The sequence below is a fragment of the Epinephelus fuscoguttatus genome, linkage group LG9 (genome assembly GCF_011397635.1).
Source record: "Epinephelus fuscoguttatus linkage group LG9, E.fuscoguttatus.final_Chr_v1".
NCBI lineage: Eukaryota > Metazoa > Chordata > Actinopteri > Perciformes > Serranidae > Epinephelus > Epinephelus fuscoguttatus.
The window spans coordinates 32,640,541-32,655,913 of NC_064760.1; the positions used below are offsets into that span (position 1 = coordinate 32,640,541).

A 15,373-nucleotide genomic window follows, 5' to 3' on the forward strand; every position below is an offset into this window, starting at 1 on the left:
ACGCGCGCACACACACACACACACACACACACACACAAACCAACCCATTTCACCCCTTATCAAAGCCTCAGTTCTAAGTGTCCTATGAAGTGTAATGTTGTGGAACAGATACAGGAATTGTAGCTAGGGTGGTTAACTCCTGGATGGGATGCAAAGAACACTGCTTTCATACTCGGTGAACTGATGATTATAATGAGGCCAGCGCCCCCCTCACCCCCCTTCAACCCCTCCTCCCCCTAACTCTTTCACTCCCTCCCTTCACCTCTGACTCATTCTTGCTTTTCCTTTCATCCTCTCTCTCTCTCTGCAGTGGACTGCGTAGACCCTCAGTGCGGAGGGCACGGCGTATGCGTGCGCGGGGAGTGCGTGTGCTCTGCAGGCTGGGCAGGAGTGAGCTGTGATGACCCGCTGCCAGCCTGTCAGGAGCAGTGTTCAGGACATGGCACCTATCTCCCTGAGTCAGACACCTGCGCCTGCCAGCCCAACTGGACGGGACCAGACTGCTACACTGGTAAGACCTGAGGATTATTGTTCACCCACAGAAATAAACACAGAAAATTTCAACTGCACATCTCTGGTTTGCCAGTGTTCTTGTAGCACGCATGGTCTTGCCAGATACTATTTTCTGGGGATTTGATAGACATGAGAGAGAAATATGGATTGGAGCCACTCTGTGAAATGGGTCTATGTGTGTATGTATATGCATGTGTGTGTGTGTGTGTGTGTGTGTGTGTGTGTGTGTGTGTGTGTGTGTGTGTGTGTGTGTGAGTGAGTGTGTTTTTGCACTCTCTTCATGCTGGTCCTAAATGAGATTTCGCCTCATGACTCTGACGGCAGCACTCTGGAGCCCCCCCCAACTCTTGCAATTGCACTCACTTTACTGTGCATTTATAGTGTAACACACATATTCTTATGCACACAGACACACACACACACACACACACACACACACATTCCCTTCAGCTAAATGAAGAAAAAAAGGCAGGCAAGGAAAAAAAAAAAAAAAAAGACCTCTATTCTCACTTTGCGGCAAGGCCTCTCAGAGACTGCTACTCTGAGGAACATTCAGCTTGGCATTTAAAAGCTTGCTGATGTTTATTGCAGAGCTCTTTACCTGTACACTACATATTAGTCATTGTGCGGTTGTTAGATATGGCTGCAAAAGATTTCTTACATCTACACCCACCTGAACTTTCTTTTGCGCTCGGTAAACTCCGCCTGCTTAAATAGACAGCAGTCCTATAGCGATAGTGAAGAAAAGGCAGAGAGTTAGCTATTGTAACTAGAAAAGTAAAGCATGAGTAGTCTAGTGTCGAATATGTCGGATACAGTACTCTGCGGTACACAGCGAGAAAAGTGTCCTTGTCCTTGAAGTGTAAACTGACAGAGAGGAAAATAGCCCCTTATAGCACTGACACTAACTTAACGCTGGTGTTGGGATGGATCCGCTTTACCATGCACACCAACGATTTGCAGGCAATTGGCATTAGCTGCTGCTCTCAGGTGTATGCATGCCTTATTATGGTGATATAGCCCATGATAATGATGGACCGTGGCTGAATATCTGAGATATGAGCGGCCCCTCTCTACCTGCTGGGCTTTTAATCAAAAGGACCCAGCAATTCTGCGTCCTGGTCTTGTTGAAGCATAGCTAAGCTAATGTAATTCTAATAGAGAGCTGAAAAACTCTCCAACTTTAATCCACTTTTTCCTCCCCTCTCCATGCTATGTATATTTAAATTGAAATAACTTTTTACTGCAGCTGGATAAGTAGTCTTTGTGTGCCTCCAGCACTTTGCTCTCTTTACTGATGGATGAGGCTTTGCTTCTGCAGAGAGAGAGGGAGGGAGAGAAAGAGAAAGAAAGAGCGAGGGAGGGAGAGTTAGATGGTGAGAAGCACAGAGAAAAGGAAATAGACAAAAAGAAGGGGAGAGAGTTTTAAAGGGATGTTGCAAGAGGAGAAGGAGGGAAAGGGATACTGAAAAGAGAAAGCTGACAGAGACAAAGATGGAGAGATGGAGCAAAAGAAAGGGTATTAACATACCCACCAAATCTGATCAAAATGTCAGAAAAGAATAATAGAGCTGAATTGGAGTCCCTGTAGTTTAAATATGCGGTGCAAATACGAATCATTTGGCTGTTATTATGAGTCTATTCACTCTTCTTCTCCTTCAGGGAGCTCAGCTATTAGAGGTGGGAAGATTATGTATTGTGAGAAAGTAGACTTTTTAGTCTCGGAGGTTATCCTTTTCTATCGTTAGTTATTTTCTCTCACCTATATCCGATGGCTCACCCCCAATTCGGATTTTTTTTTTTTTTTACTTTTTTCCTCTCTCCATGTCCCATGTGCCTCTTTTACCTTTTCTCTTCTTCCAATTCTCAATTCCTCCATCTGCTCCCCTCCCTCTCATTCTCTCTTTTCCTCTCACACTTACACGCTTTTTTCTCACGCAAATCCCCACCCACCTGTTCGGCAGAGCTGTGCCCGGTGCCATGTGGCAGCCATGGTGTTTGCTCAGAGGGCCAGTGCCAGTGCGAGGAGGGTTGGATTGGCGCTGCGTGCGACCAGAGAGCGTGCCATCCTCGCTGCGAAGAACACGGCCAGTGCCACGACGGGACCTGCATCTGCCAGCCTGGCTGGGAGGGAGAACACTGTAACATTGGTGAGCTCTGTGTGTGTGTGTGTGTGTGTGTGTGTGTGTGTGTGTGTGTGTGTGTGTGTGTGTGTGTGTGTGCATGTGGGAGTATTTTTAATTATTCCTTGTGATATTTTGATTAGTATGATTAATAGGATAAAAAAAGGTGTCACTGTTGTTGGAATAATTTCCATTTACAATTGCTTTCTTTTACCCAGTTCTCACTTTCTTTCCCCCTCACAGTTACTCATGATTTGGATGTCGTTGTGAAAGGTAATTTATCTTTATTTAGGATTTAAATTTTATCTTGTGCTCCTCCAACATGCTCACAAATGTGTGTTTGTGTGTGCACATGTGCTCGTGGGACACACCTTTTCAGACGGCTGCCCAGGGTTGTGCAGCGGGCATGGGCGCTGTACCCTGGAGCAGAGCGGCTGGCGCTGCGTCTGCCAGGCTGGATGGAGTGGGCCTGGATGCAGCGTTGTCATGGAAACTGACTGCAGTGATGGAACAGACAACGACGGAGGTGACATTCTAACATCATCTATCATTTTCTATCTCTTTCTCTCTTTCTTACCTCTTTCATTTCTGTCTTCGTGGCAGATTGTCCATTCCATTCCATTACTTCTTGTCCTGTTTCTCCTGCCGAAACTGTGCCCCAGTATCCCTCTGTGCTGTCCCAGTCCTGCGGAGACTCCTGTAGAGTCCCGCTGGTCATTATTATATTTAATATGTATTTGTGTGTGTGCGTGTGTGTGTGTGTGTGTGTGTGTGTGTGCATGCATGCATTTGTGCGCAGTGTGTATGTCTGTTTTTCCCTCTTATCACAGCTAAATGTCTAATATGCATACCACCTGCTAGGATAAAAGGCACTCAGAGAAATTTTCTCAAGTCTAAATACAGCAAACCATGCAGAATAGATTTCTGCTTCTTTGGTTATGAGGTGTGTGGTGACAGGTGAGAGGTGTGTGTCGCTCAGCCTCGTAGCTGCGTTGTTCTATCCTCAGGTGAAGAGACAAGAAAGGAAAATTTCAGCAGTAGAGGCAGCTCTGCTCATTGCAATCTTTTCCTCGCCATTTCAGCCCCATCTAAGGCTGTTTTCCAATACATAACAACAAGTTTTGAGAACATAGTGCAATATTACAATCCTTTAAACTGTGCCCATTCGTTTTTGAAACTCCATCAAATATCCATTATGGACATGCCTGTTAAGCCGGTGTTGTAATCCATCATTGCAAACAAGGTAGTGTCTCTTTTGTTTGGAGGAAGAGCGTCCCTGTTTTTTTTCTCTCTCTTTTTTTTATTTTTTTTGCTTGGTTCCCCATTTTGTGTGGCGTTTGAATCAGTGCACACAGCAGCGGGAAACCTCAAACACATACATACTGTTTTGTAGTCCTTTTTTTGGCTGGCGCCGGGTGCTGATAGCTGCAATGTAACCTTTTTTTTTTTTTTTGCACATTGTTTACCAAAGCGGCATGACTGACTGAGCCAACACTTCAGAAAGTCAGTGTAGATGGCTGCTCAAAACATGAATTATTGGTCCTTACCGTGGATTATAACCTCAGAGCCATACAATAAAAAATGTCCTGTGGACTATAAAACAGGAGCTGAATAAAGGAAACAAGTCATAGCAGGACTGTGGCCTGCCAGCAGCGTGGGCACTGATGGTTTTTCAATTGTACTGTATAGATTATGTCATTGTTCTCATTATATTTTAGTATTAATGGATGTCTCATGTGTGGGACTGTCACACTTTGGACTTAATGCATTTACTCATTATATTCAAGAGTATTAACTGTTAATTCAGTCACATCTTAAACAAACTGGGCCCCTTTTTAAAGGGATATTCCACTGATTTTACACATAAAGGCCAGTTGGTCAGTGGTCATAAGGCTTATTAGTCAGCCCTGAAATATACTTTGTTGCAGCGACTTAGATGAGAAGATCAATACAGTCAATTGATCTGCCTATTTGATAAAAAGAGCAGTAAGTTCCTGGAGTCTCTACGTCCCTGCCAGGTTGCCAGATTTCCAAGAAGTTACTGCGTCTGGCCAAGGTTTAGTCATATAACCCCCCATAAAACCACAAATTGCTGTTGTGGTTTTTGTATGGATTAAGCAAATGAGATTTTAATCAGTGAGCTTTAGAGGTCCTTGTAGGCAGATTTTGTTACGTTCGAACAGAGCCAGGGTAGCCCTTCCCCCTGGTTCCAGTCTTTATGCTAAACTAACTGGCAGCTGGCTGTCACCTTATATTGAATGAACAGATATGAGCAGTACTGATCTCATCATTTATACGATTTCAACAGTATGTCTCAGTTTCTCCACATTCAGTCGGTCTGCTACTCATCATCATTACATGTGCATTATTTCCATACATTAGCTGGCATCACCACACCAAACTAAAGTGGAAGCTACTAAGGAAGCAGGTTAAGTTTTCCCCTGCCATACAGACCATTTGCAAAGGCTTTGACAATGCCTCAGCAGTATGGTTCCTCCAGTGTTGTTTTAAGATAGAAGTCTGATACAGATTCTTTTGTACTGCTGCCAATTGACCAGAGAAAAGCTTCTGAAGCAGCATTTTGCATGAAGTATGCTACTTACTGTTTAACACTCCTGAAACCTGGCACCTGTTAGCCTTCACAAGGGCATCAATTAGGTGTGCAGATTCATACAGTGGCCCAGACTGGACCCTTTAGCAGGCCAGTTCTGGCCCCTGGGCCATATGTTTGACCCCCTCCCCAAATTAATATTTTCTGTTACACAAATAAAATAACTTAAATAACTTAACTTGACTCTTTGCAAAAAAGCAAATAAACATATTTCCCAAAATTTGGCGTCGCTAGGCAGGCAGCACCCAACAAAAAGGTGCTATTACTGTTTATCAAGCTTGACACACTCAATGGAAGTGCGATATTAAATTGCTGGACTACCCATTTAATACAATATGTATTTTCTTTGTCTCTGTATGAGTAGTGAAGTAGAGGTTGAGGTAGTGAGTGGGTAGAGGAAGGGACAGGTTTCTCTCCACACTACAGTGAATTGCACTATATGCAAAAAGCATACTGTAAGGTATTATATGGTATTATGATGCCTCATGAATATCGATGAAGTGTCTGTACTGTAGGTATCAAACTATCAGTTAAGGGATGGTTATGCTAAAAGAAGACTCACTGACAAAGCCTTATGGAGAACACTTACACTTCTCTTATCTTTCTATCCTCCGCCTCTCTCCACATACTTTGAGATACTATAATTTTGTACCACACAATTCAGCCATCTCCCTTAATTGGCAGATATACCGTAGGCTCTCATAGCCTTCTCTCGGAGCAATCTTTTTGTCTCTGAAGATAGACAGAGATGGAAAGATGCTATCACAAGTAATCAGAGAATAAAGAGGAACTTTGAAGAGAGAGTTTCAATTATTCCGCCTGGATGAGGGAGAGAAGCTCATGTATTGTTCTTCCTCTTGAAAAAACAGCATTTTTCCACACTAGGCAGTGAAATCATACATATTTATGTATTACGTATGTTCAAAATCTACATTTTTACTGTGCCTAGTGTGTGTAAAGGTAAACAACAATGCCTGCATAATAAGCTACAAACGTGCACGTCCTTTTAATGACAGTGATATTAGAATTTCAGTTAACAGTGTGCTTTCAAGTTGAAGTAGTGAATCTTATGGAAATCAACCATTGTACTATGCTACCTTTGTAGGAGGAGGTTATAATAGAATATTGTTGGCCTTTCGCTCTCTGCTCTGTGGTCAGATGCATTTAAATGTCAGCACTGTTTCCTGCCTTTTCAGAAACGGGCTTGAAATAGGAAACACAAATGCCAGCCTGGCTCCTATTACCTGCCGCCTTGGTTTGTATCTGCGGCTCATTGTTTACGCTGGACTTTAATGGATCACATTCAAATAATGCTGGTGATTCAGGTCTGATTTATAACAATAGATGCTATAATTGTACACTGATGGCTCCTAATGAATTTCATTTGATTGATATTCGTGATTATGATGATGCATATGCAGTTCATTGTTGTAGATTAGATTACTCCGGTAGAGTTTCTCACTGGCCAGAAGTGTAAAAGTTACTTCTTGGCAGTCGTGAGGTTTTATGGTTTCATCTTCATGTCTTTCCACTGCGGATATATACATTACCTTGGCCTTTAGAATAGAAATGAGTTCTCAGCACCTTAGTCACTTAAATCTATTTAAGCCTTTATTAACTATGCACAATAAAGATGTTAATGTCTCCGCTATATTAACTGTGTAAATTCCCCCTAAACAACCCTCTCCTCACCTAATGCTGTTTGTGTATTTTATTTTATACATGTTTAACTCCCTGTCCATTTCAGATGGCCTCATGGACTGCGTGGACCCAGACTGTTGCGAGCAGCTGAGTTGCGGCTCTGACCCCCTGTGTCATGGCTCTGCCGACCCCTTGGCCTTGTTGCAGCAGAGCCCGCTGCCCCCCACCGCTCCCCCCTCGCCCGCCAGCACACACACTCACAGCTTCTACCGCCGCATACGCTTCCTCCTTGGCAAGGCGGCCACACACACTCTCCCTGGAGACGTGCCCTTTGATACCAGGTATTGTATACTCTTTGTTTGCCTGGATCTGCGTGTGCATGCCAATGCCATCATGTATTTGTTTTTGCATGTCTGCGTCCTTGAGTTGTCCTCCTATATAGTATGTAGACAGACATGACAAGTAGGTAATGAAGTAAATACATCTGTATTATTGCGATGAATTGTCCATTGCCCATTATTTGTTTAATGAGAGTGTGTGTTTGCATATAAATGAGGCTTTTCATGTGCTCACAAGCCAGTGCTTAGTGATCTGTGTTCCCCTGGATATTAGCAGTCACACAGCAGTGCGTCGTCCTCGGGTATCAGTGTCAGGCTACAACTGCAATGTGTTTGTTTGTTACATATTCATGTGTCATTCGGTTACACCAGTCATAAAGGTGTCCCCATCAATTTTTCAGTGGCCTCTCACAACCATCTCAGAGAGGAAATACATCTCACTGGCAAGATGATGACCTAGAAAGTTCGGATTGAAAAACATGAAGTGATCCCTCTGAAAAATGGCAAAGTGCCTTTTTTTCCTCCCCCGGTTTACTTGTCGAATAAACAAATAAATTAATTATTTGGCAGTTTTTTCAGAGGGGAAATCGATGGCAGCTTTCAGGACAGGAGTAACAAACGGGGCAGTGAAGCCACCCAGAGAAACCTCGCCATCCTTCATTTATCCCTCTTCTGGAGTAACAAATAGGCTCCATCAATGAATATGTGTGTGTGTGTGTGTGTGTGTGTGTGTGTGTGTGTGTGTGTGTGTGTGCGCACCACGTGTCCATCCTGATCTGTCTTCATTTGACCAGTTCAGCGATTATTTTAGATTTAAGCAGTGTATTTCACACTTTACCTGTAAAATCATGATGAATATTTCAAAACAGTCTGAATGTGACTGATGGTTTAAGGTCTATTTAAAGAACAACATTGCCTTTTTGCTGCAGGTACCACTGTCACTGTAATATAAACATGATGTGGAAGTTTTGTTTTTTATATGACAGGGTGTTGAAAGGTTTTACTGTGGGTGAAGCTATATTTATGGTCCTTGTATCCCGGCAATCTCTGGCAGATTTCTCTGTGCTAAAGAAGGGAATTGTACTGTGCAGAATAAATGCAGTTGGTTTTCTTCACACACAAGGTCGTTTGGCTAGTGCGTCACAATATGCCTCTCTCTTCAAACAATCATTATGTTCTCCATCATTGTAAACCTGTCATCTCTGCTGCTCTCTGTGTATCTCTCTCTCTGTCCGTTTCTCACTCCCTCTCTGCTTCCCGCCTTTGTTTTTCCAGTCGGGTGGCTGTGATTCGAGGGAGCATCGTGTTGCAGGATGGCTCTCCTCTGGTTGGAGTCAACATCACCTTCCCACAGCATCCAGAGTATGGTTACACTATTAGTCGGCAGGATGGAAGGTAGAGACATCCACACACAGAATACACAAAATGTATGCTTTTCTCTCTCTCTCTCCTCGTGCTCCAATCTTATTCTGTCTTAATGTCATTTAACTCTAGTTTTGACTTGGTGACTTTGGGCGCCATGTCTATGACCCTGATGTTCCAGCGCCCACCCTTCCTGCCACAGACACGCACCATCTGGACACCAAACAACAACTTCCTTGTTTTGGATCAGGTGACCATGTCCAGGGAGGAAGTTCAGCCTCCTAAATGTGACATCAGGAGTGTTTTGAGTCCCTACCCGCTGGTCTTACCCTACCCGCTTCCTAGATACACAGGGGCATGTGCAGAGAAGGGGCCAGCAGTACCCGAGCTACAGGTACGAAACTACTTAAAGGAATAGTTTGGATTTTTTTGTAGTGGGGTTGTAGGAGGCACTTATCTATAGTCACTATATTACCTACAGTAGATGACGGCCGGCACTGGAGTTTAAATGTACCTTCTATTTAGAATATTTTTTACTGCTTTACCTTGCCGTCAGACAGCCCTTTCCAGTGGATAATGGAAGCTATTATCTATGCTCCCTTTGAAGGTGCCACACTCCATTGACAAAAATAGTAATTTTACCTTGCTGAACACAGGAGCTCTTGGTCTACTGCTGCCTTGATCAGTCAAGATTCTTTGTGTTACTGTGTGACTTCTGTATTTTAAGGTGTTAGTTCTGACTCACCAAAGTCACACAATGACACAAGCAAACTAACTGATCAAAGCAGCCGTAGACCAGCAGCTCCTGTGTTCTGTAAGGTAAAATTACTGTTTTTGTTAATGGAGTGTGGTGGCTTTGAAGAGAGCGTAGATGGATATAATGGCTTTAGTTCTGCGTTGGAAAGGGCTGTCTGACAGCAAGGTAAAGCGGTGAAAATATTCTAAATATAGCATACACTTAAACTTGAAATGTTTTTTAGGTGGCTAAAATACTTCTTGCTGTTGCCCCCACATTCAGCAGCACAGTGATTAGCTTCCATGACGGTACTCCTATCTAAACTATCCATTTAAATACAATATAGAATGTAACAAAGCACTACTCGATGTCTACAGATGACAGGCAGTAAGAATGAAGCTTCGACTCAATTTGTTACAGCTCAGCAACAAACCAACCTGGTCTCACAGGATTTTGCAAATTTAGCTCAATTCGTATTTGCATCATGCAAATAAGGAATGAGCAAAATGCAAATTTGTACTCCATCCATATACTTTCCCACCACGGAAGCAAATGAGGTGGCTGAAAGTCAGGTGTGGAGGTCAGACTGGTGATTATATATTTACCCTCCAATGTGACTCCTAAGATTTTTTTTTTCACAGTGACCAAAACCTCACCCTGACCTCATTTCAGTTCCAGCTTAAATTCTGGGTACACAGAAAGTTGTTTTCTTGTTACCTGGACATATGATAGACTGCAGAAAATGTCACATCCAATTTGTGCCATGATCACAAGATCTTTTTTTGTGGCAGAAGAAAGATGTTTTTCCAAATATTATTTTTCATATCCACACAAGTTCAAGCTCATTTTACGAAATCTGATGAAATTGGAAATGAACACATCGTCAAAATGAAGGAACATTTTATCCTCACAACAAATAACACCTTAGGACAAACAGGCAGTGAGAAAATAAATGGAAAAGAACAGTGCTTAGTGTTCACAGTGAGCTTAGTGGCACCCACTGTGTTCACCTGTGTTAAGAAACGGAATCAAAGCCTTAAGACTTTTGATGAAAATGTGTCAGAGATACTCGTCTTAGAGATAATTTGATTTAAGGTAATCAGTGACTCAAATGGTATCTGATTTTAGCCAAGAGGAATATTACATTGGATGAATGAATGTTTGCTGCAGCAGCTTGTTTACTGTTTATCAGAGAGATGAGCTTGGCTGTTTATATACTAGTCTGACAGGTAGAGGATATATGAGTTTTTTTCCTTTATTTTCTTTAAAAGAAAACCCTCATGTTACAGATATCATTATTTAGAGTCCATTCATTAAAAGATACTCTTTAACAAAGAAACATTATGTTCTTCATGAAAATGTTCATTTTATGACTATTATTGTAACACAGCTAACACATATTCAGTGTACTCACTGCATCTCACCGTGAGGGCTGTTTCTTGCTGTACCTGTCAAACACCCTAATTAAGTGAGCTCATTATGCAAATACAAAGTAATGATGAAATATATATTTTTTCTTGAACTGTTCTCTAATTGCTCCCTCTTTCACCTTTATTTCTCATCCTGCTCTCCATCTTTCATAGGCGGTGCAGGAGGAAGTTTCAATCCCAGGAGCCTTTTCAAAGCTGAACTATTTGAGCACCCGCGCTGCAGGCTACCTCTCTCTGCTGAGAATCCTCCTCACACCTCCCTCCCTGTTGTCCCCCATCTCCCCACTGGGCAGTCTGTCCAAGGTGCATGTCCGTGCATCCGTCCAGGGAAGGTTGTACCAGCGTTGGTATCCCGCTGGGCCTGGCCTGGTCCATAGGCTGGTGTGGAACAAGACTGATGTTTACGGCCAGGAGGTCTGGGGCCTCACTTATGCTACTGGTAGGTAGAATATATATACAACGTGGCTTGCTTTTGAGATGTTTTCTTATTTCTATCTTAAGTAAGAGAACAGTAAGAAAACATCAGTGCACATCATCACTGACAGTTCTCTGTAGTAGTCTCAGTGGCTAGACTCTCATTTCACAGCTGTGTTTTTATTCTAATGTTTTTATTCTTTATCCCCGCGTGTATCAGTGTTTTGAATGTGTCATATAAACTACAGGATGCTTAAACTTCCCTCTGGATTTATCAAGTAGCTATCTACATCTGGGACATCCTGGTGGTCCTAGTGTTTAAAGGGAGACTTTATTTATATATCAATTACTCGTCCTTGTTACACTGAATATGTAAAGAAAACCTTGTTTATCTCACTTACCTCCAAGGTGAACGATTAATCCAAAAACAGAGAAAGTACTTGTACTTGAATTTAAGTAAAACATGGATGCATTTAACAGCAGCAAAAGTATATCAAAACGTCTGTTTATAAATATGCTGTATAATGCAAGTCACATTTATTCAGCCGTATTCTCCGTACTTATCTGACTAACTGATCATTTTGTGTGTGAAGTAATCCTTTAATTCACTGGCCAAGTGCATTAAATGCAACCTCCACAGTTCCCATGTCACCCATCCACTTCTCTGTCATTTTTACATTTCTGTTTGTGCACAAATTAAACATGTTAACAAGTAATCACTGAGCTTTAGTGTCACCAGGCGAATTTGCAAACTCTGAAGTGAGACATGCTAGCTGTGTCCCCATTTGCAGTCTTTATGTTAAGCTAAGCTAAACTCCTCCTTGTTCTCACTGCATATTTCATGCACAGACAGTAGAATGGCATCATTCATCACATCTAACGCTCAACAAGAAAATGAATCAGCATACTCTCCAAAATATTTAACTATTCCTTAAAACAGGGCTTGGGTCTCCATGGGAAAATGGATTTGTATGGCTTAGTCTCATTGCCATAGTATTTTTAGACATAACATTGCTGAGTTATGCAGTGAAATGTCCTCAGATGGGATGCAAACTCAGAAAATAATTCGAAACGAAAAGGTTACCAATTTTCAACCCTTTAAAATAAGATGTTTGGTTCAACTCTGTCAAGTGCTCAAATCTAACAACACTAAATCAGAAATGTTATCATCCTCCCCATTAACACGGAGGCTGATTGGAAATCGTCTTGTAAATGATTGACCATTCAGTAGGTAATCAACCAATTGCTAATGGGCAGTCTCTTGCTGTGAAATGAGAGATTGAAAATTGCCTGATAATAAATGATTTTTGCCGTATCTAGGTCTAGTGTCTGTAATGGTGCTTTGACAACTGCAGATTTACCAGAATGATAGGAAGTGCTCACTGTAGGTCAAATATCATTAGCGAGAAAATTTGAAACATGTAATAAATGGATTGGGAAGTGGCTCCTGCGGACAGGTGAACAGCGAGCAGTTTAGATTCTGTACCACCTTTTCATGTCCTTCAGACAGCAGAAAAAAACGGAACAGTGTTGAGAAGAAAGAATGGAAAGGTGTATGGCTCGACAAATATACTGTAGGGTAACTGGCAGTAAAGATATCATCCGCAGTGGCAGGGAGATTGCCCTTCCCGACAGTTTTGACAGGACTGACTCTATGGAGAAAAATGTGTGCCTGTGCAAAATACAAATCTGTGCATGGAAAGTTTGCAGGAATGAGGCCCATTGTCTCTGTTTTTTTACCCGATGTCCTTTCTCACCTGTGAAAAAAAAGATATACTGGATGTAAAAACTGTTAGTGTTATTGCACCCTTGGTTCATTATGGAAAAAAATGGCCGTTTAAAAGATGCCATCGAGGCTTAAACTTCTGAACTTTCTATTGGTAATTTGAGAGATAATGTTTCTGCTCTCTGTGCTCACCGCTTTTTTCTTATGGAAGGTTGTAGACAAACAGTGGAGCTGCGAGAGAGAGCTTTCCATAAGCACTGAGATATCGCAGGCATACCAGAAGCTATGTCCACTCGAGTGCATGGTCTCGAACAAAGATTGCATCTCTCCGTCCCTCGGCTTTCTCTCTCCTCCTGATCCATCCCCACTCCTCCTTATCTGTTAGAGCTGCATTTCATCTGCTCGAGCTCTCTCCCCTGATCTTTCACCTTTTCTCAACTCCTGTGTTATAGTTTTTTTTTAAAATTTGCCCCGCTTTGCTGAACCACCTTCCTCCCTGCCCTTTTTACCCCTTCCCTCGCCTCCCATTCTGTACCCTCACTGTGTTTCCTGTGTTTCTGTCCTTAACTGAACTCCCTTTTCTTCTCCTCCCTGCTTGTTATTTCCTCCATTCTCTCTGATCTCCCCTGTTGCGTCTGTCCTGTCTTCCTCTGCCCTCCACTGTTCTCTCTTCTCATGTTTTCCCCTGATCCTTTCTTCTGTATAGTTCCTGGCATGTGGTAGAACATATTTTCAGTGAGGGAGGGGCTGTCCTGAATACGTGCATACACGCAACAGCTTCTGTGCACACGCCTATTAATGTTTAGAAGAAACAACTCACAGACTTAGTACATTCTCTGTAGTAAAGTCCTTGCATGGAAATAATACCATGATATAACGGCAGAGAAATTTAAGATTATTTCTTTTTTCTTTTTTATTTGGATGGTGGGTTTGTTGTTGCTCTGTAAGCACAAAGAGGACACCGCAGGCTTACTTTTCATGAACCCATCAGTGCCCAGATCACAGTCATGCATGCCCTGCCCAGTGCATCAGAAGCGTGCCAAACGCACTTTTGGTAATTTCGTGGCCAGGCTCCTCTGGCGCACCTGTGGCGTACTTAGGCATGGGGTGGGATCAGAAAGAATACATTATCATACATTATAGGTGGGTGCATCAGAGGCTGTAACAAACATGGCCAATCATATTCATTACTTTCATCCCTTTTAAACACAGAGCTCTTCCTGTCATGATGCACTGGCAGTTTAACAATCCTGTGGAGAGTTTTCTTCAAAGGAAACTTCCTGTTGTCTTGGACCTGCAGAGCTTCAGATATGAATACAGCACCTCAAATATACTGCCAAGAGAATTGGGTTCACTTCTGTTTCCATGCATACTAGCGTGTGAGTTAATTTGTCATCACAATGACACTAACTATCTGCAGTGAAATACCACTGTAGTACCATACCAAAAGTATTTAGTACATGGCGTGCTGTTTTTTGTCCTGGAATTATTTTTAAAGTTTAAAGTTTGCAGATATAATTGCGGGAAATCAAATTGTTACCCTTTTTATCTTCATATTGCCACATAAACGTGACCCTGGTAATGATCCACAAATAAATTGGTATTTTAAAAATCAACAGTCTCCATCATATCATGTTGCTCACAGCAGCTGCATGTCTGCCTGTGTTATAATTACAAAACCTATTCAGGCGACACTTTTGCCAAAGTTGTTTAAAAAAGATGAGGCAGGCAGCCGTTGAATGGAAACACCTACTGAAAGACTGGCAGGAACGGACCATCCTGGGAGAGTTATTAGCGGAAAGAGGAGTTTTAAATGATCATAATTTTCCTGGAACTGTATAAATGCATCCGTCTCTGACACGCCTGTTGATTTGCAGTAGAAACTGTAGAATAATTAATCATAACAACAAATATGATGCTGCTGTGGTTATTTTGCAACAGTCTGATCCTTATTTTACAAAACCGACCTGTCTGCCGTGCGTAATTGTGGCTTGACAGTGTGCACCATCACTCCTGTGAGAGACTGCAGATGGAAATGCCTGCTGCTTTCAGATGGCTGTAGAGTCACTAGTTTAAAGGAAAGATCTTTGGCACAGACCACTCACTGTCTTAAATGACAGAGCTGGTAAGAATCACTCATTAATCATTGGCATTCAAGACATAACCGAAATAAAATGTTGTTTTTTCCTGTACAATCATGTGTCAGCTGGCTGGAAATCGTAGAACGAAAGTGGAGAGACGAACAAAACCTGAATAAAGGGGATTTTTATATGACTTCAGGGAAGATTTTATGGATGTGTTTTGACAAATAAAGTGACCAAAGTATTATGGAACACAAGTACGCTGAGCTGTCGTCCTGCTCTGAGCAGGAGGGCAGCAGACCATACGGGATGCACTCTTTCTGAGCGTAAAGATTGCAGTGCGCTGCTAGATTGGCATTGCCACACCCTCTACCACGCTTCTCCTCCCACTGTGGCGC

At 42.3% G+C, this 15,373-nt stretch overlaps 2 protein-coding genes across 2 annotated transcripts in view; one reads left to right on the forward strand and one right to left on the reverse strand.

The window, feature by feature from the left end:
• LOC125894881 (type-2 angiotensin II receptor-like) overlaps positions 1–15,373 on the reverse strand; it is a 366,195-nt gene that overhangs the window by 269,513 nt on the left and 81,309 nt on the right. The window lies entirely within an intron of this gene.
• Positions 1–15,373, forward strand: part of tenm1 (teneurin transmembrane protein 1) — a 210,995-nt gene that overhangs the window by 125,984 nt on the left and 69,638 nt on the right. The window contains exons 11-18 of the mRNA XM_049586530.1: positions 311–511; positions 2,478–2,663; positions 2,880–2,909; positions 3,016–3,162; positions 6,995–7,229; positions 8,502–8,621; positions 8,721–8,982; positions 10,908–11,193. Coding sequence (XP_049442487.1) covers positions 311–511; positions 2,478–2,663; positions 2,880–2,909; positions 3,016–3,162; positions 6,995–7,229; positions 8,502–8,621; positions 8,721–8,982; positions 10,908–11,193 — 1,467 coding nt within the window. The remainder of the gene's footprint in view (positions 1–310; positions 512–2,477; positions 2,664–2,879; positions 2,910–3,015; positions 3,163–6,994; positions 7,230–8,501; positions 8,622–8,720; positions 8,983–10,907; positions 11,194–15,373) is intronic.